This window comes from Hyperolius riggenbachi, chromosome 11 (genome assembly GCF_040937935.1).
Source record: "Hyperolius riggenbachi isolate aHypRig1 chromosome 11, aHypRig1.pri, whole genome shotgun sequence".
NCBI classification, from domain to species: Eukaryota; Metazoa; Chordata; class Amphibia; order Anura; family Hyperoliidae; genus Hyperolius; species Hyperolius riggenbachi.
In genome coordinates, this window is record NC_090656.1 from 90,517,366 (window position 1) to 90,543,501 (window position 26,136).

Genomic DNA, 26,136 nt, shown 5'->3' on the forward strand with positions numbered 1-26,136 from the left:
AGTGCTCGGTAAAGTCAGCTGTTTTCAGCATTTCCGCATGCGGGAATGCTTTATGAATGATAGCCAATCGCTCCACAGAGGAAGAAGGTGGAGGAGAGGTGATCTGTGCTCACGGGGAGAGACTGGCTGCTGACGCCTCCCAGTTCCTGTCTGACTACTGCATGCGTGGGTGGGTGATGCTGAGTAAGGTGGAGTGTGAACAATTTTCTCTCCAGTAAACTGCATAATCATTTCAATTTCATCATTGGAAAGATAGCTGCCAGACCCAGCCAGCCATATACGGTATTTAGTGTAAAATGCATTCATATGAAAGTTGTTTTTTTTTCTTTACCACCGCTAATTAAAATCAATGGGAATTTGTATGGGTTGTGTGACTTACGCTGCAAGTTGTATTTTTTTTTCATGCATGCAAAAACACAAAAGCAATTTCATGAACTTTAGCAGACGTGTTTCTCTATTGACTTTCATTAGAGGTGTGGCGAATGGGGTTTCGCAAGAAAACTTAAATAATTGTGAATTCTGCCTGAGGCTAGGTTCACAGTAGGACATTGCGTTGTGACGTTTAAGTTGCAGCGCAACAAAAATGTGGTAACATTCATTAATGCTGTGTTACCGTTGCATAAAGTAGTACGTAAAGCATGCAGGCAAAGTATGCTTTCTAGTACCTGGTAAAGTGAGCATTTAGTGGTAATGCACTGCAGCAGTGCGTTACCATAACGCAACATATTACCATGCAATGCCAACGTCGCACTGTGACCGTTGATGAAAAAAATGATTTGCATGTCATGGATCATGCCTAGTGGTGTGCAAAGAATACACCAGCAATCCTGACCCTCTGCTGAGGCAACTGTGATAACAGCCACCTCTGCTGAGAATCCAGCATATGCACATTGACCTTCAATTCCTTAGTCAACCTCATTCTCCTCACTCACCCTACCTGCACGCGCCTTCACTCACACCACGCCGCTGCAGGACTACTATTGTTCTCCAGTAGAGATAATTTAAAGGACACCTAAACAGAGAGAAACAGAGGCTGCCATATTCATTTCTTTTTAAACAATGCCTGTTGCCTGGCTATCCTATTGGTCCTCTGCCTCTAATACTTTTAGCCAGTCCCAGAGCAGGCATGCAGCAGATCAGCCGTGTTTCTGACATTGTCGGATGTTTTAAGATTAGCTGCATGCTTGTTTCTGGTGTTATTCAGACACTACTGCAGCCAAATAGACCAGCAAAACAACCGAAATGGTCTAAAAGGAAATAAAATATGGCAGCCTTAATATACCTCTTGCTTCAGGTACCCTTTAGACACTGAAGCGAAAAAAAAAAATTATGATATTATGATTTGTATGTGTAGTACAGCTAAGAATTAAAACATTAAGATCCGATACATCAGTCTAATTGTTTCCAGTACAGGAAGAGTTAAAGGGGAACTTCAGCCTAAACAAACATACTGTCATTAAAGGGAACCTTAACTGAACGGGGGGTATAGAGTTTTACTTACCTGGGGCTATTACCAGCCCCCTGCAGCAGTCCTGTGCCCTCGGCGCCGCTCTGGAATCCTCTGGTCCCCCACTGTCAGTTTCGTTTTTGACGACTCACCAGTCGCCGGCCGCCATGCGTATTATTGGACGCATTCACCAATGCAATTAGCGCTATTGCGGACCACAACGCGCGTTGCCGCATATCTACGCGTGCGGAATGCTGCAACGCGTATTTTTGTACGCGTTGCGGTCCGCAATAGCGCTAATTGCATTGGTGAATGCGTCCAATAATACGCATGGCGGCCGGCGACTGGTGAGTCGTCAAAAACGAAACTAAGTGACAGTGGGGGACCAGAGGATTCCAGAGCGGCGCCGAGGGCACAGGACTGCTGCAGGGGGCTGGTAATAGCCCCAGGTAAGTAAAACTCTATACCCCCCGTTCAGTTAAGGTTCCCTTTAAGTTACATTAGTTATGTTAATTAGAATAGATAGGTAATATAATTTTTTACCCACCCTGTTTTAAAAGAACAGGCAAATGTTTGTGATTCATGGGGGCAGCCATCTTTTTGGTTGAAAGGAGGTGACAAGGAGCAGGAGACACAGTTCCAACTGTCCTGTGTCCTGATAACTCCTCCCAGCTGCATGCGCTAGACTTCAAATGTCAAATTCAAAATGTAACAAAAAAAATTTGCACCAAAACAGCAGAATGAGAGCAACAACATCAGAAATCCCATCATGCTTTGCACAGCATCAGGGGAAAAAAGCCCGGGCAGTTTTCTTCTGTGCAGCTAAAAATGAGGCTTGGATAAGAGAAACAAAGTTCTGATGCTGTGAAACTGTTAAAGAAACACCAGGCCTTTTCAGTGCTGCTGAGTCGATTTTTAGTCCGGAGGTTCACTTTAAGAAACTCCAGTTATCTCTATGCAAAAAAGCAATTAAGCTCTGCGACTTTGGTCATGGAGAGGGCTGTTATCTGATTTTTATTATCTGAACTGTAAGTAAACAAATGTCTTTTTCTCTGCCAGAGGAGAGGTCATTAGTTCACAGACTGCTCTGAAAGAATCATTTTGAATGCTGAGTGTTGTGTAATCTGGACATATTATAGAATGATGCAATGTTAGAAAAAACACTATACCTGAAAATAAAAAATATGAGAATATTTTCTTTGCTGCTAAACTTCTAGTAATTATTCATAGTACACAACCAATTCATTATATCATATTTTTTTCACTTCAGTGTCTCTAAGCAATCACAATTTTGGCATGCATGCACATTTAATGCAAAAATGATATACAGCTTGGAATTAGTTTAGGGCAATCAAAATTTGCAGTTATTTCCATTACCAAGTAAACCAGAATTATTAGCAGGCCACCGACCATCTCGATCCTCCAGTCCTGGTGATTGTTATGCAATAGGCCTTATGTACAAACTGACACTTCAAAAAGCTTCATTCCTATGAAATGTGCCCTAATTGATGGGAAAATAAATATTGCTGCTGTTTTTTTTTTTTTTGCTTTTTTTTTTTTTTTTAAATGTCAGCTTGGCATGTACAGCCATGTAAATGTCAATTGAGCATTTACTACGAAACAGAAAGAACCCAACCTCTATACTTTGACATACTAAATGAGCTACTGTACATTAAGCCTTAAATGGAACAGTCTAACCACTATATCCATCACAGAATCAATGGCTCATAGCTTTATTTTTTGCATATAGGACTAGAATGATAAAATGGCAGCTATCCTAAACTTACTCTCCATAGCCAATGTTTATAGAATGTTAAATGCCAGTTGTCTCCACAGGCTGACATGAAGGAAAAGCCACACCACTGCTCAGTCACGCCTGCTGCAGCCAGTGCGATAGACATGAATGCCACTCAGACTACAGGGCAAGGCAACATGAATATACAACACCAGATAAATGCTATTGAGAGGTTTCTACTGTTCCACAAACTGAGTGGGCCGAAGAGAAGGAAGCTGGAAGAATCAAATGAAGCCAAAGGATCGAAAGAAGAAAATATCATCTAAATGTATAAAACCTCAAGGAGATTTAAAGCATGCCTGAAGCGAGAGGTATATGGAGGCTGCCATATTTATTTCCTTTTAAACAATGCAAATTGCCTGACTGCCATACTGATCCTCTGCCTCCAATACCTTTACCAATAGCCCCTGAACAAGCATGTAGATCATGTGTTTCTGACTGACAGCTCACTGGATTAGCCGCTGACATGACGTATTTGGGGGTGTGGATTCAGACACATAAGGTCCGTACACACGCCGGACTGGAGGCAACGATGGGTCCGTCGTCACCTCCCGCTGAGTGGGCGTTCCAGCAACAGTCCGGCGTGTGTACAGTCTGTCGGCGGACTGATACAGCTGCTTCTGAGCGATCCGCCGGATCACTCAGAAACAGCCGTATCAGTCTGCAGACAGACTGTACACACGCCGGACTGTTGCTGGAACGCCCACTCAGCGGGAGGTGACGACGGACCCATCGTTGCCTCCAGTCCGGCGTGTGTACGGACCTTAATGCAGCTAAAGAGATCAGCAATACTGCCCAACAACTGGAATTGTAAAAGCAAACACGGCAGCCTCCACAGACCTCTCCGTTGTCCTTTTTGTTAAGTTACTACATTAAACTGTCTGCTGCTGTTGCTTTTAGAAAATAGCTTATTTGTATGGACAGCTGGCAAATTAGCAACTCCACTGTAAATACTACAAGTTACACTATTCAATGCATTATCTGTTAAGTATTACACAGAACCACAGGAAATACTGGTGCTTTATAAAAAACAAGGGCAACATTGATAACCCAAAACAGAGACGCAGGAGGTCAGTTTGAGCCTTGAAGACCATCTATGCCCCAAAACAAAATCTACCTGGTTTGACTAGTGCTAACAAGACATGATCAGAAATTCTGGAGAAAAAAAAAAAAAAAAGTGTGCACACATAAGCAGAACTTTTAAACCTTTGGCACTGCAATAAAATAATTTGTTAGTCATCAGCTTTGCCCATTTTAATCAGAACCATCACCACCACCACCACAAGCACGCAAAAAGTAAAAACACAAGGGGAGTTTATAGAATCCAGATTTTAATATTCGGTTTCATACAAACAATGTTGTCAAAAGAAAGCATAGTCTGGATTTTGAAAAGCAGAAAACATGCACCCAAATCCCCTTTATTGCAAGTACTGTGAAATAACTAAAGGGCTCAGTGTTCCCTGCCCAGTCACTGACAAGAGGCTGCATATTAGGCTTCCTGAAAGTAGCAGAGCAGGACACAGGATGAGACTCACAGCAATGCAGAGTGATCACTGATAGAACCCAGTGTTCTACTGCATATACCTGCAGGGATTACAGATGGAGGTTCTCTCTTTACAGCCCATCTAAACCCTGGCAGGATAAGAGTAACACATATAGGCAGCCAGGCATCTTATGCGGAGATAACAAATTTAACACTTTTCCAAAACAGTGGGTTATACTCACTACCTGAGAACCACCAGCAACTCTGCGGTTTCTGGTCCCACAGGCCTAGTAGATATGAGTGGATCTGCAGTCAACTCTGAATGCAGTGTATTATTTGGAGTTATTTTCCCATTGGTTGAAAACACAAAATCAACGTAGACACGCGTATGATGGCTCTTCCAACTGATCCTTTGCTCCAAACAAGTTCCCATGGTTTCCAGTTCGTCACACTTTATACATGGATCTGTACACATGGACATGGTGTGAAAGGATCACATCAGAGCATCATTTCCCAGCATGATCCGGTACTGAATGGCCCATAGAGCAATCATTTATTGGTCATTTTAGATTTGTATGCAAAATAATTTACCTAAAAACAATTGGTAACTGAATAGTTTGATCAGAAGGGACTACTTATTAGAGTGTGTGTATAAGAGCAAGAACTGCTGGTGAAACCAGTAGGGGCGCTGGTGATTCTGAGCTGGTTAGATTGACTGTACCTATTACAGAGCTATGATAATCACACAGGACCCCCACCTACAGGTAAATCCTGCAGATCTGCAATAGCTTAGTATTTAAAGCCAGGTACACACCATGCAATTTCCCATCAGATAGATGGGTCGAATAGATAGTTTCCGACAGGTCTGTTCTGATTTCTGACCGATTAGCATAGAAGTGATCAGAAAATAGATTGGAAATCCAATCGACCTGTCAGAAATTATCTATGAACCCATCTATCTGATGGGAAATTGCATGGTGTGTACCAGGGCATACTCTGCCAAGGTTTAGATTGGCTTTAAAACCTAGGGACAGCCAATGGAATAACGGCTGAAAAATAAATCAAAGGCCAACGCTACCCAAGAGTGATATACAGCGGATGGGTTATATATTATATTACACGGTCTGCCTGAAGGAGTGGTGGAGATGGACTACTGTGGGGGCAGCTTCACTGCAGTTCAAGGTCACCTACAAGTTATTTTACAATTTGCACATTATGGAGAAGCAAAGGGCAGGTTATTATTCCATCTGGATCAAGGCAGTGTGGTGGTAAAACCCATATTCCAAAAGGCACAAGGAATGTGCCTCATTATGTTAGAAATAAATCATAGAACTGGACTTTAAATAGCACTCAAATGTTAACTCTGAAGCTTTTTGTATTTTACTGTTCCTAGCGTCTCCTTTCTGATGTCTTTCACTTCCTGTGTCAGTAAGAGGGGTCAGCAAAGCGCAGAAGCATAGAGTGGAGGGGAAAGGGACACTATCTACAACAAAATAGATATTGCATTGTATTTGACATTATACTGGCTGGACTTACCAGCAGGGTTGCTATGTTGCACACATGGAGTCAGCTATGTTTTACCAAGCAACAGAATGTCATTCCCTTCACTAGAGAGCTTGGCCACAATGGTAACACAGCCAGACCAATTCCCACTAACCATTGCGATGTTTAACAACTAATCACCCATAGACTGGAAGGGGGGGGGGGGGTGCGCATTTTAAAAAGGTATGATCAGTTTTACTCATTTATTTCAAATCTGGCTAGTTCACCTCCAGACGCCCTTTAAAATGTGGTTTTCCCACATAAAGTTGCATTACCAACTGATCACACTTGCCAAGTGACCAGATCACATTTGTGTAGGTGTTTGTGCTTGTTTTGTCAGGTAGAAGTGCTTGATAAGTTGAACATGTGTTTATCTTTGCTATTCTAGTATGTGCACAGGGCTTTACATACGTCACAGGTAGTAAGGCTGGATACTACTGCATTATGGAGGCGTCACTTACAGGGCTCTGACCCTGGTCATTCCTCAGTCTGATAATCAGACTACTAGCCTGTCTACTTAAGGTCTCCCTGCTCACCAGTGAGCTGCCCAGTTTCTGCACTGGAGCAAAGACCAAACTACAACATGAACAGGGATCAAGAAGGGGTGTGGTTAGCACAGGAATATGTCATGGAGAGGAGTAGGCATAACTGGACTTCTGATTCATGAAGTACAGCAAAGCACCAGGACTTGTTGGGGCACGAGGCAGCAGACAGGTTGGTGGCTATGTGATCATCTGCAGGTTCACTTTAAACACAAACTCTCCAATACAAATGTGCATTATAAACTAAAATTTCCATTGTACACGTGTAACTGGGCCCAAGTTGCAGTTTTGGGTAGGGTTGGCCTTTGAAGTCCATCACTGCTGCAATACTAAACATGCTTAGAAGAGAAAAATGGGTCAAGCTTCGGAGATGCTTTGAAGACTGTTTTTCACTTTAGTCAAGTTCATTTTCCAGGAGTTGAGAATGTCGTATAACTGTTGCCATTGCTGCTTCCCAAAGGTCCTGTGTGTGCTGTGACTACAAAGACAGGAAAGAAAAATCCCATTACAACTTGTCCAGCATTACTCGCATGGATTAGAACAATGTTATTCTACACTGCAGTTTCTCAGCACAGTCCCCATTTTATGAAGCCGCTATAGCGAGGTGCGTAGTTAATTAGCATTCAGGCCACTGTCACGGTCATTAAGTGAAATGTGCTGGAAAATAGGACACTTTCATTAAATAAGCTAATCACATTCGGTCTGGGCTTTAATAAAATTATGATAAATAGCCGGCATTTAACTACGAGCACATGATGGGAACAATCTAAAATATTAAACAGATATATTATGGGAAATAATTAAAAACACACTAGGCTGAAAACTATAGGGGTGAAATTAATACATTACATCACAACAACTTTCTTCTGTGTCTGGTCAATCTTGCAGTAGACCATCTTGGTTTTCACGGCTAAGGGGTAAACAGAAAGCAGTCATTTTACACACAGTGCGAATAAAGCATTAATTCAATCAGTAAATAGAAAATAAATCAGCTTTTTTGTACCAGAACTTTGCATCTAATCTTGGTCATGATTTTAGAATATCAGCCATTGGCAGTTCTGCCTCAGAAACCTGTTTATCCGGTTCTCAGTCTTGGCTTAGCATGGGAGAATAGAGAAATATCTTTGGCTACTAATAACATTTCTGTAATATTTCAATATAAAGCCCAGCTCCATAAATTACCAGTAGCGAGAAACGCCCAAACTCCTCTACACAGAAAGGCTTCCTCATGCCCAGAGTCATCCTCCATCTAGCAATGTCTGCCTGTCCAGTTCCTGTCAATTTAAGACACCCCATAACCTGCAGCAAGGGGAAGTAGTATTTAATAACTTGACGATTTTGCTCATTTGCCCTCTGATCAATAAATGACCAGTCTATAATTGTAATGGTAGGTTTATTGAACCTTAAAAAGACAGACACAACAAAAACCTTAACCCAATGCTGCAAAGTCAGAGCTTATGCGCATTGTAGTGAGTGAACTATGCATTGGATTCCCTATCAACAAGCAAAATTACAGACTGTCTGCAGGTAAAACTGAGAACAAGGGCACCCACTGTGTGGGCAGCACAGTGGCATAGCTATTAGCACTCTCGCCTTGCGCTGCTGGGTACCCGGTTTGAATCCCAGCCAGGACACTGTCTGCACGGGGTTTGTATGTTCTCTCAGTGTATGCATGGGTTTCCTCTGAGCACTCCAGTTTACTACAACATCCCAAAGACATACGGATAAGTTAATTGGCTTCTCCCTAAATTGGCCCTAGAGTCAGACTATGATACATACACTACACAATATAGACATATGACTTTGGTAGGTAATAGATTATGAGCCCCTCTGAGGGAGAGTTAAGAGACAAGACAATATACAGCGTTTACTCTTGTGCAGCGCTGAAGATGACAGCACTATATAAACAAATCTAATGCCAGCGTGTAACAGAACCGGTATTAAAAAAAAAAAAAAAAGTACCTGTCCAAAGAAGCAATTAATCATATTCCAAACTAGCCACCATGGCCAAGACCAAAGAGCTGCCCAAACATGTCAAGGACAAGATCTTGCACCTGCACAAAACCGGACTGGGCTACAAGACTATCGCCAACGAGCTTTGTTAGAAGGTGAAAACAGTTGGTGCGATAGTTTGCAAGTAGAAGAAAAACAAAATAATGGTCAATCTCCCTCGGTCTGGGACTCCATGCAAGGCATCACCTCGTGGAGTTGCAATCAGGGCTGTGGAGTCGGTACAAAAATCAACCGACTCCTCAGTTTATGAAACCACTGACTTCGACTCCAGGTACCCAACATTACTCCAACTCCTTAGTCTAATTTTTACAAAGGCTATGGATTTGGATCAAAAATTATAGACTCCTCCATTTATTGAAAGTTCCGACTCCCGGTACTCCGACTACTCGACTCAGACTTCACAGCCCTGGTTGAAATGATCATGGGAACAATGACAAAGCAACCTAGAAGTTTGTTTGTTTGTTTTTTTGAGGGAGAAGGGGGAGCAGAGGGCGGTGATTTGTCAATGAACTCAGGGCCCATGATCCCCAAGAGCAACTTCCCCAACGGCAGACATGGTGGTGGACACATTATGCTTAAAAAAGTGTACCAGAGATCATTAAAGGGGATCAAAACCAAACATTTTTTTTTAATTCAAAATATTTAGTTGCACCACTCTGACACATACAAAGATAAATAAACACTCCTTCAAGCCTAGGAGCATTTCAGTGCATGCTTTTACCCTTCTCTTTTCATAACTAGGGTTATACAGGTGGCAGCCATTAGCAATTCCTCCTTTGCCGGACACCATTTACTCCACCAGTCTGCCGGATTCTCTCCTGGCAGTATTAAAGGAAGGGAGGGGTTCCTCCAGTAAATTTAAAATATTTTATATTTGTCATCATGCAGCTGAAAAACTGCTGCTATTATTATAATTTAGAAAATAGATGTTATTTCTGAAATCTTGTATTTTTAATTTGGGTCTACTTTAAATACAAAAAGATTCGATACTTACCCAGGGCTTCCTCCAGCCCCATAAACACACGAGTCCCTTGCCGTCATCCTTCCTTTCAGAAAACCCACACACAAGCTGAATGTAAAATTTGCCAAACATCAGCCTTGAAACCTTACTGCCTTAGAAAGGATGTGTAAAGAGGAGTAGGCCAATATCCCTCGAGAGGTGTCCAAACCTGGTGGCCAACTACAAAAAAGTCTGACCTCTAATTGCCAACAAGAGTTTTGCCACCAAGTACAAAGTCATCTTTTGATAGGGAATCAAAATTTTCTTTTTTCACTCATTACAATGTGCATCAAGCGTTGACTTTGGGGCACTGATTTTTTGATAGTTCTTTTGTTGTTTTTGTCTCTCTCAGCTACAATAAATCTATTATTGCAATTATACACTGGTCAATTCTTGGTCAGAGGGCAAAAAAGCAAAATCAGTCTGGGATCAAATACTTCTCTTCCTCACTATATATAGCCAAGTGTTGGGTGGAGTGGAACTGGCTCCATCTTGGAAAGGAGGAGAAGTGTGGGATAGTAACCACTGACAGCAATGCAAGGGATGAGTGGGGAATCTAGATACTGGTTGGAAGGTAGAGACCATAAAGAGGTGGTCCCCATAGAGGTGGTGGTTAGGGCCCATTTCCACTACACGGATTCTAAATGAAGAAAACTGACTCCAATGAATGCCTATGGGAAATCTGCATCAGAAAAATCGCATTTAGTGGAAATAGGCCCATAGGCATTCATTGAAATCCGTATATGTAAAAGAGAAACCGAGAGCCCAATATAGTGTAGCAAGTATAAATAATGGGTATAAAGGAAGAGTACAAAGATATACTCACAAACCAGGGTCACCTAAAGGCAACCACTGTGTAGGCAGGGGAGGAGATTTTCCTGTCCTCACTCAGATATTAAGAAGTCGCTCTCTGTAGACAGGGGAAAAAAAAAAAAGGGGGGGGGGGCATCCCCCTCAACCAGGGGTGGATATAGATATAACGTACGACAGACCAGAGGCGCCAAAAGTATAAAATCAGTTATTAAAAGGTTAAAAAATGCTCAGGAGGCAGTGGTGGACTTACCTCCTGCAAGCAGACTCGAAAGACTGTCTTATTCAAAAAATACAATGTTTATTGGTACACTCAAGGGGGTTCGCAACATGTTTCACAGGCTTATTCCTGCTTCCTCAGGCAATAAATTATTGGAGCACACAACAGCAAATGGTCTGGGTCACACCTGTGAAACATGTTGCGAACCCCCTGGCGTATACCAATAAACATTGTATTTTTTGAATAAGAGTCTTTCGAGTCTGCTTGCAGGAGGCAAGTCCACCACTGCCTCCTGAGCATTTTTTAACCTTTTAATAACTGATTTTATACTTTTGGCGCCTCTGGTCTGTCCTACGTTATATTCATTGGAATCAGTTTTTCTGCATCCAGAATTTGCGTGCAGTGGAAACAGGCCATAAGACATCACCTTTTCTACCCGTAGCCACATTTTGGAAGATGGGCTGATCTACCTTACGACCAGCTAACGCCAATTGGCGGCCGCAAGGTGTCTCCCTCAGGACTGCCCAATGCTAACTGGCGTCAAGTCCTAGGGGAGGAGATTAGCGGAGATCATGCGCGCTTCCCCAGTTGAGTGACGGAGCAGAACTCCGTCAACAGTCTGCCAGCCGCGAATGTTGCTGGCAGACAAACAAAAGCAAACAGCCATTTGTTTTCGTTGTACAGTGCTGCAATGTAACAGCACCGTACTGGGGACAGACCAGTCACTTGGCTGTCCCCTGGAGCGGCTCAGCACACGATCCCCTCAGTGGCTGATGCCTATAAGTTTGATTTATTAAAATAAATAAAAAGCAGTGATTAGAGTGGTGCAACAGAAATCTCTGTTGGTGGGCAGAAGGGGGGGGGGGGGGGGAAGATTTGTGTGAAGTTGTATGGCCGTGCAGCACACTGTTAAAGCTGTAGTGTGCCAAATCGTAAAAAACAGCCTGATCACTAGGGGGTATAAGCCTGTGGTCCTTAAGTGGTTAATAATGGAACCAGGCTGTACTACATTTCAGAGAAAAAAAAAAGTGCGCTTAAAGAAAAAAAAAAAAACCTGTGTGCTATGACCAATTCACAAATTCTTCAACAACCCTCACTGCATTTTACTACGACTAAGATGAGGATTGCAAGCCATTATCACCTAATAGCAGACCATTTCAGAAACTAGTAAGTAAATCCGGCCTCCAAGGTGCCACTATGTATCAAGGCAATGCCTAAAGCATTATGTGGACACCCAGGGTTGCAGACCATGATTAAAAGGACAACTGAAGTGAGAAGAAATGTGTGGGGGGGGGGGGGGGGGGGGCTGCCATATTTACTTCCCTTTAAAACAATACCAGTTGCCTAGCAGCCCTGCTGATCTATTGGGCTTCAGTAGACAAATAACATTTATATCGCGCTTTTCTCCTGGCGGACTCAAAGCGCCAGAGCTGCGCACTCTATAGGCAGTAGCAGTGCTAGGGAAACTTGCCTAAGGTCTCCTACTGAACAAGCAGAGCTGAGATTCGAACCCTGGTCTCCTGTGTCAAAGGCAGAGCCCTTAACCATTACACCATCCAGCAACTGTAGTGTCTGAATAACACCAGAAACAAGCATGCAGCTAATCTTGTCAGATCGGACCATGATGTCAGCAACACCTGATATGCTGTATGCTTGTTCAGGGTCTGCAGCTAGCCAATCAACTGGTATTGCTTAAAAGGAAATAAACATGGCAGCGTCCATATCCCTCTCACTTCAGTGTATTAATAAACCTTGTGTTATACTGTAGCACGCTTGTTCTGTCGAGTCCTTTAGAGTGGGTGAGAGTCCACCACCACTTCCATGTTGTAACATTTTTAGTCCATTTTTATACTTTTGGCGCCTCTCTTTACTCTTACATTACATGTTGAGCTGTTTCATGAGCTCTGTGTGAAGCCTGCAAATATGTGTAACAAGGAAGACAACCAACCATCAATGACAAAGGCTTCCACATCATCAGCTCCGATCTGCAGCTCCTGCTGCATGGTATCAAAGGAGATCTCCTTGTTGTCCACAGCCATTCCCATGAATGTCAGAAGACGCATCTTTTCCATGTTCTGCTCATGCGACAGACCTTAAAGACAGGGATTATGTCTTGAATATTCAATATGTACATGCAATTTAAATAAGGGAAAGAAATTAAACTAAGAACAGTCACACTGATTAACCATGGTTGTTTAACCAGCTGAGCGGTCTGGACGAGCTCAGCTCGTCCAACACCGCCAGCGGCTGCCGCTCAGGCCCTGCTGGGCCGATTTTAACGAAATAAAAAGCAGCACACGCAGCCGGCACTTTGCCAGCCGCGTGTGCTGCCTGATCGCCGCCGCTCTGCGGCGATTCGCCGCGAGCAGCGGCGAAAGAGGGCCCCCCTAGCCGCCTGAGCCCAGCGTAGCCGGAACAAAAAGTTCCGGCCAGCGCTAAGGGCTGGATCGGAGGCGGCTGACGTCAGGACGTCGGCTGACGTCGATGACGTCACTCCGCTCGTCGCTATGGCGACGATATAAGCGAAACAAGGAAGGCCGCTCATTGCGGCCTTCCTTGTTTATTCTGGGCGCCGGAGGCGATCGGAAGATCGCCTCCGGAGCGCCCTCTAGTGGGCTTTCATGCAGCCAACTTTCAGTTGGCTGCATGAAATAGTTTTTTTTTTATTTAAAAAAAACCCTCCCGCAGCCACCCTGGCGATTTAATCAGAACGCCAGGGTGGTTAAAACATGAGTTGGGCGGGTGTGTTGCCTTCAGCCTCAATGGTTTCAATTGACAAAGCTGTTCGATAAAAAAAAAAAAAAAAAAAAGGTTGGCAAGATATCACATTGGTACTTTAGACTTTTCTCCCCCAAATTCATAAAGATTTTCATAGGTGCGGTAGAAGTTTGGTAATTTACCAAAAAAACATGGCTTCTAATTACAAAGTCCTGTGCAGTAAACCATAACACAACTGTGGAGTAGATCTCTGCTCTGATACAGATACCACATGCTCTAATCCAGTGGTCCTCAAACTAAGGCCACGGGCCGAATGTGGCCCCGAGGCTTTTTTACCAGTCCCCCTCACACAAATTGTATTTATAGATGCAGTCAGATACATCTTTAAATATTGTTGGTCCACATTTAGAATAGCAGTGCTGGCACCACCCATCCACATGGAAGCCAGAAAGTAGTAATTCGCTGGTTTCCAATCAAATTCCACTTCAGGTGACACTGTTGTCCACTGCAGGTTGTCATCTGGGTATACTTCACTCTCTGGGCTGCAAAGACTTCTACATCAGTTTATGTATGTTCCGGCCCCCCAGCAGTCTGAAGTATGTTGACCCGGCCCTCAACCCAAAACGTTTGGGGACCCCTGCTCTAATCTTTGTGAATTGACATTTACTGACATACGCTGAGGTATTGATGCCACAAATCTGCAATTTACCTCACTGGTTGGAAATTTCAGCTTGCCATGCGTTAAAAGCCTTAAAGAGGAACTGAACTCAGAATACGAAAACAGAGCATTGCAATCAATGTTAAAAATTGTAGGCAAAAACAGTAGAATATATGTACAAAAATATGTGAATAAACTATAATATACAATTAATAAGCCACACCCCCTGTGACTTAGTCTGCCATGACAAGTCACATGGTAACTGCTCAGGCTTGCAGAGATCAATGGGAGACTTTCCCCTGCTTATGCAAATCCCCTGCAGCTTTGTTTGTTGACACTGAGTCATCAGGAGGTGCCTGTGAAGCAGAGAATCCTGACAGAGCCTGAGGGCCCATTCACACTAGAAATCGCTAAACGTTTTTTCCTAGCGATTTTTCACTGTATAGAGAGCGTTTTTCCAGCGATTAGCGTTTTGCGATTTCTAGTTCAATTCAAATACTTTTATTGAAATGCTAATCGCTCCAGAATCGCTCAGAAAACGCTGCATGCAACGCGTTTGCGTTTCAGCAAATCGCTAAACACATAGATGAGAACACTTCCATACACTTTCATTGTGCACACATTTTTCAACACGCTAGCGATTTTCAGCAAAGCTGAAATCGCTCTGAAAACGCACAAGTGTGAATGGGCCCGAGGGACTGGAGAAACTTAACTTTGTTGTAAGGCAATGGGAAACACTGGGCTAGCTGATAAAAGTGCAATTAGAGGGCAGCATGATGCAGAGCTGTGCATGGAGGGTCCGTGGGCAAAAATCTGACCGGTCTCTCCCCATTGTTATGACTGCATGTTTAGATAAGAAACATTTGAAACGTTTTTGACAGTCCCTAGACTCCAGGAGGGCTGCTTTCTGACTTGTGTGAGAGACTAGCAGGGATAGGAGTCACTTTACAGGCAAGTAGCCTCTGTGTAATGTGGGACTGCAATACAGATAAGCTCTCTGCTCCATCTCAGGCTATTCTCAATTTCGCTCTATAGCTCTTCTTTCTGGATTAGTGCACGCCAAAAATCACAATAGCAAATCGCTAGCAATTTGTGAGTGCGATTTTTAGAGCGATTTTTGAATGAATCGCTCCAAAAAATGCTACATGCAGTGCGTTTGCGTTTTTGAATAAAATAATAACGCTGCTGTGAGAACACAGTCATAGGGTAACATTAGCCAAGCGCTTTTCAAATCACTGTCGAATTTTTTGGGGGAAAAACCAGTTCAGTCTTTTTTACACTGTGAAGTGCCAAACCTCTCTTACTTAGTGTGTATGAGAGCTGGGATAATAAGAGGGGGATTCCCTCTGTCAAGCTACCTACAGGGGAGGACAAGGGCGGCTGGATGATGTAAGAGGGGATTCCGCCTGCGTAACACCTACAAGGAGGAGAAGGGGGGGGGCAGGGGTGTTTGACATAAGAGCGGATTCACTCTGCAGTGTTACCCCCCTACCTCTGCCAGACAGGATATGAAAGGGAAGACAGGACATGATACGGGATCTGGCACAAAACGAATGGTGAGAGCTACAGGATGACAAGCAAATGATCTCGCACTGCAGGAGGCATAGAGAAAAAATAATACCTTATCAAGGCGTGTGCCAGTACAGTGCAGGGCAGCAGCAGAAGCCACAGCTGTCACTTTCCTGTAACAGGGTGACTGATAATGACCTCATGACACTGGGCTGCAAATCTCATTCTGTGGGTGTGAATGGGCATGTCTAACTCCAACTGTAACACCGCCCACAGAATCAGACTCTGCACCTCCCATGGAGTGAGAGCTGCAAAATGGAGGGAGAGAGTTGCAAGATGGAGCCTGCCATTCTCTTTTATTCATAGTTGTATTGCACAAATAGAATCTACTTTTATATTGCCCTTCACAAGTGTTTTGTGTCTAATCATTAATTTCAAAGGGATAAGGAGGTTCAATTTAATGACTTTTTTTGGTTCAGTTCCTTTTTAATGAATGGACATTGGGAGCTGAAGCCGATATGGGGAAAAGCAAGAACTCATGCTGATTATCTTTTCATATGACTGGGAGCTTTATTCTGTATGTGAAGGTTCCTGGCACCATCTTTGTCATGGGGGGGGGGGGGGGGGGGGTGGAAGAGAAATATTTAATTTAGGCATCATAAGTAGGGTTAAAGTTATTGCGGATTAACCATGTCGGGACCAGCCGCTTAACACCCCCCCCCCCTTAAAGGGGAACTTCAGCCTAAACAAACATACTGTCATCAAGTTACATTAGTTATGTTAATTAGAATAGATAGGTAATATAATCTCTTACCGGCCCTGTTTTAAAAGAACAGGCAAATGTTTGTGATTCATGGGGGCTGCCATCTTTGTCATGGGGCAGCCATCCATTTGGTTGAAAGCAGGTGACAAGGAGCAGGAGACACTTCCAACTGTCCTGTGTCCTGATTACCCCTCCCAGCTGAACACGCTAGGCTTCAAATGTCACATTCAAAATGTAAAAAAAAAAAAAAAAAAATTCCACCAAAACAGCAGAATGAGAACTACAAAATCAGAAATCACATCATGCTTTGCACAGCATCAGGGGAAAAAAGCCCAGGCAGTTTTCTTCTGTGCAGCTAAAAATGAGGCTTGTATAAGAAAAACAAAGTTGTGATGCCGTGAAACTGTTAAAGAAGCACCAAGCCTTTTCAGTGCTGCCGAGTCAATTTTTAGTCCGGAGGTTCACTTTAAGGACCAGACATTTTGCGTGGTGGGGTGCGCGCGTTTGGGGAGGGGTCAGGCGGCTGGATCCCCTCTATGGCTGGCTGGGCAGTGACCCCCATGGTGGCAGGTGTCCAGGCAGGTGCCAGCAACCATCACTTTCTTCCAGGCTCCAGCGATGAGCCGATAAGCCGTAGTAGCCCCCTCTTCTCCGGCCGGCATCTCCTCTCCTAATGCCGATCAGTTCCGGGTCGCGACTTGATGACATCATCAAGCCGGGACCTGGCGTTGACGTCAGAAGGAGCAGAGATGCCGGCCAGAGCAGATGGGGGCGCCGATCGTTGCTGGAACAGCAGGGAGGTGAAGTGGAACCTATTCTTTTCCCCCCTGCCGCCGCCAAAGTGACCACTACGATCTGCCGGCGATCGTAATGATCACGTGATCAGCAGCCATACGCGATGGCTGCTGATCACTCGGGGGAGAAGACAGCTGTCATGACAGCTTAATCTCCCCCTCCGGGAGCGGAAACGGTGTGCCGGCGTAGATTCTACGACGCATCAGGCTAGAACAGCCCTCAAGTGCGGCGTACAATCTAATGCAGGCGGTCCGGAAAAGGTTAGAGTCATCGCCAAAATGTCAAAACTGCTCTGGTCTAAGGTGGAAACAAAGTCTGGATGCGAAGTGGTTAAGAAGCCAAACTACACTAAGCTTTGCTTTGTTTTTTTTTGTTTTTTCAGTAGGAAGGCTTTTTGGTCCCCTATAGTTTCCTAGTGGTTTTGGGTCACCCCAAGCTGCTTGGGTATTCTATTATTTACATGTGGAGTTTAATGAGACATTACCACAAGTTTTAGTATACTTTTTGATAAACGTCTCAAAATCTGAATTACATGGCTGTTTACTAGATTAAGGCTGTTATTTTTATTAATGAGCCCACAATGTACTGATAACTCTGCAGAGAGGTTTTTCCTTTCATAAACTCTTTATATGCACTTTTTTTTTATGTTTTATATGAGGATGGTCTACATTTTACCATGGAATGTCTGAATCATCTTCTGGTACTAAGGCTACTTCTGGCTCAATAAATGTGAAATCATTTGTCTAATAAGGAAATCATTTCTACATACTGAAATGCCTTGTTATTTATACCATTACATGACATTTTACTAATTGTTAATGCTAATTACCAGTAACTGCAACAAGAATGCAGACGACTAATAAAAACAAGGTTATAACTCAGAGCGGCAGAGGGTGCTTCTATGGTTAACAGTGTACAAAATACAAATATATTAAAAAGTCAATTAGCAGTAATCAGTGTAATTAACTAAGGCAGGGTGGATAAAGAGCCCGGGTAAGCAGAGTGCTTTAATAGCTGTAGTAGTGAGGGCGATGCGGATGACAAATCATGCTGCTCAGGTCCAATTAGTAATCAAGGAATCAGCACATTCTTGTTGCAGAAGTAAAACAAATCAAATTAGATGTCTTCTAAAGAAAACTTCCCAGTACATCTCTCCCTCTGCAGAAGCACAAGACGGCTTTCACATGTATGTGTATCCACAGCTGTCACATGCACAACATTAAAGCAAATATTTCAGTAAATATGCAATTTATGTAAAAATAAAATAATCCTGTATAAAAAACAAAAGTATATTAACCACTTCGCATCCAGACCTTTTTTCCCCACTTATTGACCAGAGCAGTTTTGACAGTTTAGCTATGTCCTTATTTAATCAGAAATAAGTTTATCCCTACTTAGGACACAGAAATGAAATATATATTGTTTTTTTCAAGACAAACTAGGCTTTCAATGTATGCCATTTTTCCCCGCAAACAATTTTGTTTTCTATGAATTTTAATGGGAAAACAAAAACAAAAATAGAAAAAAAACATCTCAGTTCTACCAATTCCAGTTTAAAAATAAAAAGTGCTACTGTAGATAAAAAAACCACAAATTTTGTTTGGCTATTCTTACTGCTTATCACAAAACTTAGATTATGTTCCGGTCACAATTTATGGTGAAGATATTTGATTCTGAAATAATGATAGAGTATTTTTCACTGTGAAATGAGAAAATAAAAGTATTTTTAATAGTAAAAATCAATCTCATTAGCTCAGGAAACATATTCCCATTCACCAATTAGTGCTGCATCAGATAGTGCCAGAAATGTGCACAGGAGCAAGCCCAATCCTGCACAGCACTGCTTCTGTACAAGTCAGTAGATCTACTGACTTGTGGCTTAGATGAAGTCACAGAGGACATATATCTACTGACTTGTGGATAAAGTGGTTAAAAATTCAACACTTCAGCATAAACATTACCTAAATGTGATATGTTTGAGAACCAAATTCCATAAGCAAGTCCAAACCATACTTGCTCATTATTTTGTTGAAGAAAGTCACCCAAAATGAATAACTTGCGCGAGTCCTAAGCAGGAGAGCCTCTAGGACTAGTCTAGGATTAGCCATTCATTTGATTTGGACACTAGAGTCAGGTTAATCAGGGGGATAAGGAGTGAACAAGGCTCTGGGTTTTCTATCCATGATCCGTCAGATTTTTATACAAATTGAGGCAACTCCATACAACTGGCCAACCAACACAGATCACACCAAGAGCAAGGCATGAAACTATTAATACTTCATGAGCCCAGTGTTTTCTCCCCAGAAAATTTTCTCCAGCCGGGTGTCATGAAAAAGTAGCAGGGTGGGGCGCAATGGTGAAATGCAGGGCCAGCGCTTCTCTGCTTAAAGCATAGGAGAAAGATGAGGAGGTGGGCCGATGATAGCTAGGTGTTTCCCAACCTGGGGAGAACACTCGAGCACCATACCAAGGTCTAAGGCCCCTTTCACACTAAAGCAATGGACAAAATTAACAACTCCATGATATTCTTATAGGGCGTTCACTCAGAGAGCAGTGTAGCGGGTTACTCCGGTACCGTGTGTTTACAGTGGCAGTAAAGTATACTTTTAGTGTACTGTATGCTTCACTATATAGTCACATCATACACTTAAAGGGATACTGTAGGGGGGTCAGGGGAAAAGGAGTTGAACTTACCCGGGGCTTCTAACGGTCCCCCGCAGACATCCTGTGTTGGCGCAGCCACTCACCGATGCTCCGGCCCCGCCTCCGGTTCACTTCTGGAATTTCAGACTTTAAAGTCTGAAAACCACTGTGCCTGCGTTGCCTTGTCCTTGATCCCGCTGATGTCAAGAGCGCACAGCGCAGGCCCAGTATGGTCTGTGTCTGCGCAGTACACTTCTGGTGACATCAGCAGGAGCGAGGACACGGGCGTGCAGGCGCAGTGGTTTTCTGACTTTAAAGTCAGAAATTCCAGAAGTGAACTGGAGGTGGGGCCGGAGCATCGGTGAGTGGCTGCACAAACACAGGATGTCTGCGGGGAACCATTAGAAGCCCGGGGTAAGTTCAGCTCATTTTCCCCCGGCCCCCTACAGTATCCCTTTAATGTGCAGTGTAACTTTTCAGCAGTGCTGCAATTGTATCAACACAACCTGCACAGTGTAAAAAGGACCCTATGGATATAAACCCCTTGAGATTTGGAGTCCACAGAATAGTGTGCAGTGCATGGCATGGCTGCAGCTAGTTAGTGTTAACAAAAAAAAAAAAACCAAAAAAAAAAAAGTAAAATGCTATATCTATAGTTTGCTAGAGAAGTGAGTAAGCTAGTAAGATACTGGCAGAATAAAGTAGTGCCGTAAGTTACCACACTGAACAGGAGAGGCAGCTTAAAAGGACTAATGTGGGGGTGGGGGGAAAAAAGAAAAAAGTTGAACTTACCTGGGGCTTCTAAAGGTTTCCTGCAGATGTCTTGTGCCTGCGCAGTCACTCACTGATGCTCCAGTCCCGCCTCCTGTTCACCTCTGGAATTTCCGACTTTAAAGATGGAAAACCACTGCGCCTGCACGGCCATGTCCTCGCTCCAGCTGACTGTACTAGGCATGCGCAATACACTCCTGCCGACATCAGCGGGAGCGAGGGTGCGGCAGTGCAGGCGCAGTGATTTTCCGACTTTAAAGTAAAAAATTCCAGAGGCGGGACTGGAGCATCAGTGAGTGGCTGCGCAAGCACAGGACGTCTGCGGGAGACCATTAGAAGCCCCAGGCAAGTTCAACTCTTTCCCCCTACAGTAGTCCTTTAAGAACTATCTCACAATCCCAACCAACTTTTCTCCTGTCAGACCTGCAGTAAGTCTGACTGTGCCAAGGCCTAAGATGCTACAAGCTGTGTGCCTATAGCAAGGCTATCCCAAATCCTTTTCATACACTAGTTCAGACCACCAATGGCATTCCTTGCCCATGGTGTAGGCAGACATGTCCCATAGTTCTATAAATAATCATTACTGTAGGAAACTGGAGATCTGCTTAAATTCCGCTTTGGAATCTGATAAGAGGAAGCAAGATCCTTTCTCCCGACAATTCCTGCCCATAGTAGCTGTCAGGACGTCAGTGCATCATTTCTGCAATGCATCATTTAACATGGCTGGCATTGTATCTGACCCCTGGCCAAAGAAGTGGGGAAAAAAAAAAATAGAAAAAAATTGATATGGGAAATGTAATTGTAATGCATGCAATAGCTTATGGACCTGTGCTCCTTTGAAACAGTCAATTACACATGAATGGGGGAGTGTCACAGTGTTAATGACTACTCCCTTTTCCCTTGGTGTGTAAATAAAAGAGCTGCTGACATTAACATTCCATCACACAGATGCTGCATGCTATGAAACAAATTAACAGCAGGCACATTGGGCCAACAGCGTTGGAGCGCCACCCGCTTTTGCCTTACTGTCTGCTGACATTTTATTTAATTTCCCACCACGCTATATGAAGTGTACGAGAGTGCACCATCCCACCCTCAGAGGTCTGCCCAAATCTACTCCTTAGCAGGGATTTTTATACAACTACCGTGTCATCATGTTATTTTCTGATAGAGATTGCTGGAGGAGGTTACTTTTTGCAGATACAGAGTGTGTAACAGCAAGGAAAAAATTCAATTCAAGACAAAAATTAGAAGGACGTGTGAAGGCAGCATTAGCATCATTAGCAGTAGCCAACACAAGGGCTAAAGCTGTAGATAAACACGTGATTTAAGATTAGAGTGGACTTGAACTTTTTTTTTTTTTTTTTAAACCACTTAACGACCGCCCATTGCACAGGGGCGGCCGCAAAGTGGATCCCGCAAGGACTGCCGCATGCACAGAGGCGGCGGTCCTTGTACGGGCATGGGTGGAGCGATCACGTCATCCGTGACGCGATCTTCCGCTGGGGATCGATGGCCGGGGACTTAGACTCCAGTCCCCGGCCAATTAGCAGCGCCGGCGGGCAGAGGAAATCCGCAATCGAGTTAAATTAAGTGTATAAAAGCATTTTTCTAGGTAAACAAAGTGCTTTATACACGCTTCCTCCTCGCCTCGTGGTCTCATTGTTCCAGAGACCACCAGCGAGGAGGAAGCAGTAGTAAGTATACACCACACTTTTTTTTTTTTTTTTTACCCACAGCCCCCCTGATCTCCCACACCAGCCTTCAGACCCCCCCCTCCCCCTGCCCACCCCCCAGAACACTGTTTGCACCCAATCACCCATCAATTACTCCCTGTCACTATCTGTAAACACTATTCTTTTTTTTATGCCCTAAACTGCCCCCTGCTCCCTCCTGATCACCCCCACCCCTCAGATTCTCCACAGACCCCCCCCCCCCCTGTGTACTGTATGCCTCTATCCCACCTGTAATAACCCACTGATCACCTGTCAATCACCCCCTGTCACTGCCACCCATCAATCAGCCCCTAACCTGCCCCTTGCGGGCAATCTGATCACCCACCCACACCAATAGATCGCCCGCAGATCCGACGTCACCTCCCAAGTGCATTGTTTACATCTGTTCTCTACCCTAAACACCCACTAATTACCCATCAATCACCCCCTGTCACTGCTACCCATCAGATTAGACCCCTATCTGCCCCTAGGGCACTCAATCACCCGCCCACACCCTCAGAACGCCCTCAGACCCCAGCCCTGATCACCTCGCCAGTGCATTGCTTGCATCTATTCCCCCCTCTAATCACACCTTGAGACACCCATAAAATCACCTCCTGTCACCACCTGTCACCCCCTAGCACACCTACCCATCAGACCAAACCCTCAGATCCCCCTCAGACCCCCTTCTGATCACCTCCCCAGTGCATTGATTGCATCTATTTTCCCCTCTAACCACCCCCTGAGACACCCATCAATCACCTCCTGTCACCCCCCTAGCACTCCTATCCATCAGATCAGGCCCAATACAACCTGTCATAAGCAGGGTGGCCTTTTAGATGACTGGTTCCACAAAATTCACCCCCTCATAGACCACCTGTCATCAAAATTTGCAGATGCTTATACCCCTGAACAGTCATTTTGAGACATTTGGTTTCCAGACTACTCACGGTTTTGGGCCCGTAAAATGCCAGGGCGGTATAGGAACCCCACAAGTGACCCCATTTTAGAAAAAAGACACCCCAAGGTATTCTGTTAGGTGTATGACTAGTTCATAGAAGATTTTATTTTTTGTCAAAAGTTAGCGGAAATTGATTATTGTTTTTTTTCACAAAGTGTCATTTTTCACTAACTTGTGACAAAAAATAAAATCTTCTATGAACTCGCCATACACCTAACGGAATACCTTGGGGTGTCTTCTTTTTAAAATGGGGTCACTTGTGGGGTTCCTATACTGCCCTGGCATTTTAGGGGCCCTGAACCGTGAGGAGTAGTCTTGAAACCAAATGTCGCAAAATGACCTGTGAAATCCTAAAGGTACTCATTGGACTTTGGGCCCCTTAGCGCACTTAGGGTGTAAAAAAAAAGTGCCACACGTGGTACCGCCGTACTCAGGAGAAGTAGTATAATGCGTTTTGTGGTGTATTTTTACACATACAGATGCTGGGTGGGAGAAATCTCTGTAAATGACAATGTGTGTGTAAAAAAAAAAAAAAAAAAAAAAAAATGTCATTTACAGAGATTTCTCCCACCCAGCATCTGTATGTGTAAAAATACACCCCAAAACACATACTACTTCTCCTGAGTACGGCAATACCACATGTGTGGCACTTTTTTTGCAGCCTAACTGCGCTAAGGGGCCCAAAGTCCAATGAGCACCTTTAGGCTTTACAATTGTTTACAATTAGGCACCCCCCAAAATGCCAGGACAGTAAACACACCCCACAAATGACCCCACTTTGGAAAGTAGACACTTCAAGGTATTCAGAGAGGAGCATAGCGAGTCCGTGGCAGATTTCATTTATTTTTTTTTGTCGCAAGTTAGCAGAAATTTTTTTTTTCTTTTTTGTCACAAAGTGTCATTTTCTGCTAACTTGTGACAAAAAAAAACTCACCATGCCTCTCAGTAAATACTTTGGGATGTCTGCTTTCCAAAAAGGGGTCATTTGGGGGGTACTTATACTATCCTGGAATTCTAGCCCCTCATGAAACATGACAGGGGGTCAGAAAAGTCATAGATGCTGGAAAATGTGAAAATTCACTTTTTGCACCATAGTTTGTAAACGCTATAACTTTTACCCAAACAAATCAATATAGGCTGAATGGGTTTTTTTTTTTTATTAAAAACGTTTGTCCACATTTTTCGTACTGCATGTACCGTATATACTCACAAGCAAGCCGAATTTTTGACCCCCCAAAAGTGGGCCAAAAGTTGGGGGGGTCGGCTTGCTTGCGAGTCATGGGTGGGTGGATAGGTGCTGTCCCTCCCCGCTCCCCCCGCGGCCACCGCTGCCATTACCTTAGGCGGCGCCGCTTCCTCTATCCCCGTCCTCCTCCGGTAACTCATTCACAGCAGCGCGCCCCCCGCTGCTGTGATGACGCAGGAAACCATAGAGAGCGGTTCCCATAGTAACGGCATCGCCGCTACAGGAAGCCGCTCTCTATGGTTTCCTCGTCATCACAGCAGCGAGAGGCGCGCTGCTGTGAATGAGTTACCGGAGGAGGACGGGGATAGAGGAAGCGGCGCCGCCTAAGGTAATAGCAGCGGTGGCCGCGGGGGGAGCGGGGAGGGACGGCACCTACCCACCCGCCCATACTGGGGCACTATGCTAGCTATTTGGGGCACTATACAAGCTATACTGGGGCACTATACAAGCTATACTGGGGGCACTATACTAGCTATAATGGGGCACTATACTGAGCACTATACTAGCTATACTGAGCACTATACTAGCTATACTGAGCACTATACTAGCTATACTGAGCACTATACTAGCTATACTGGGGCATTTTACTAGCTATACTGAGCACTACCTACCTATACTGAGCACTATACTAGCTAAACTGGGGCACTTTACTAGCTATACTGAGCACTATACTAGCTATACTGAGCACTATACTAGCTATACTGAGCACTATACTAGCTATACTGAGCACTATACTAGCTATACTGAGCACTATACTAGCTATACTGAGCACTATACTAGCTATACTGAGCACTATACTAGCTATACTGGGGCATTTTACTAGCTATACTGAGCACTACCTACCTATACTGAGCACTATACTAGCTAAACTGGGGCACTTTACTAGCTATACTGAGCACTATACTAGCTATACTGAGCACTATACTAGCTATACTGAGCACTATACTAGCTATACTGAGCACTATACTAGCTATACTGAGCACTATACTAGCTATACTGAGCACTATACTAGCTATACTGAGCACTATACTAGCTATACTGAGCACTATACTAGCTATACTGAGCACTATACTAGCTATACTGAGCACTATACTAGCTATACTGAGCACTATACTAGCTATACTGAGCACTATACTAGCTATACTGAGCACTATACTAGCTATACTGAGCACTATACTAGCTATACTGAGCACTATACTAGCTATACTGAGCACTATACTAGCTATACTGAGCACTATACTAGCTATACTGAGCACTATACTAGCTATACTGAGCACTATACTAGCTATACTGAGCACTATACTAGCTATACTGAGCACTATACTAGCTATACTGGGGCATTTTACTAGCTATACTGAGCACTACCTACCTATACTGGGCACTATACTAGCTATACTGGGACATACTGGGGGGGATCACGCGGCCAGCGTTTCCTACCCCCGGCTTACATGAGGGTCAATCATTTTTTCCTGTTTTTTGGGGTAAAAGTGGGGGGGGGTCGGCTT

At 43.9% G+C, this 26,136-nt stretch overlaps 2 protein-coding genes across 7 annotated transcripts in view; one reads left to right on the forward strand and one right to left on the reverse strand.

Annotated features, from left to right (window-relative positions):
- Positions 1-3,764, forward strand: part of CCDC73 (coiled-coil domain containing 73) — a 537,472-nt gene extending 533,708 nt beyond the window's left edge. For 5 of the 6 annotated variants that reach the window (XM_068261330.1, XM_068261328.1, XM_068261331.1 and 2 more), the window contains one exon: positions 3,272-3,764. In XM_068261330.1, the coding sequence (XP_068117431.1) occupies positions 3,272-3,508 (237 nt within the window). In that variant the 3' untranslated portion in view covers positions 3,509-3,764. The remainder of the gene's footprint in view (positions 1-3,271) is intronic. The other variant, XM_068261329.1, reaches the window with a different exon arrangement.
- Positions 3,765-4,556: 792 nt separating this feature from the next.
- EIF3M (eukaryotic translation initiation factor 3 subunit M) overlaps positions 4,557-26,136 on the reverse strand; it is a 56,531-nt gene continuing 34,951 nt past the window's right edge. Inside the window, exons 9-11 of the mRNA XM_068260953.1 lie at positions 12,801-12,944; positions 7,659-7,719; positions 4,557-7,287 (exon numbers count right to left, since the gene is read on the reverse strand). Of these exons, the coding sequence (XP_068117054.1) occupies positions 7,167-7,287; positions 7,659-7,719; positions 12,801-12,944 (326 nt within the window). The 3' untranslated portion in view covers positions 4,557-7,166. The remainder of the gene's footprint in view (positions 7,288-7,658; positions 7,720-12,800; positions 12,945-26,136) is intronic.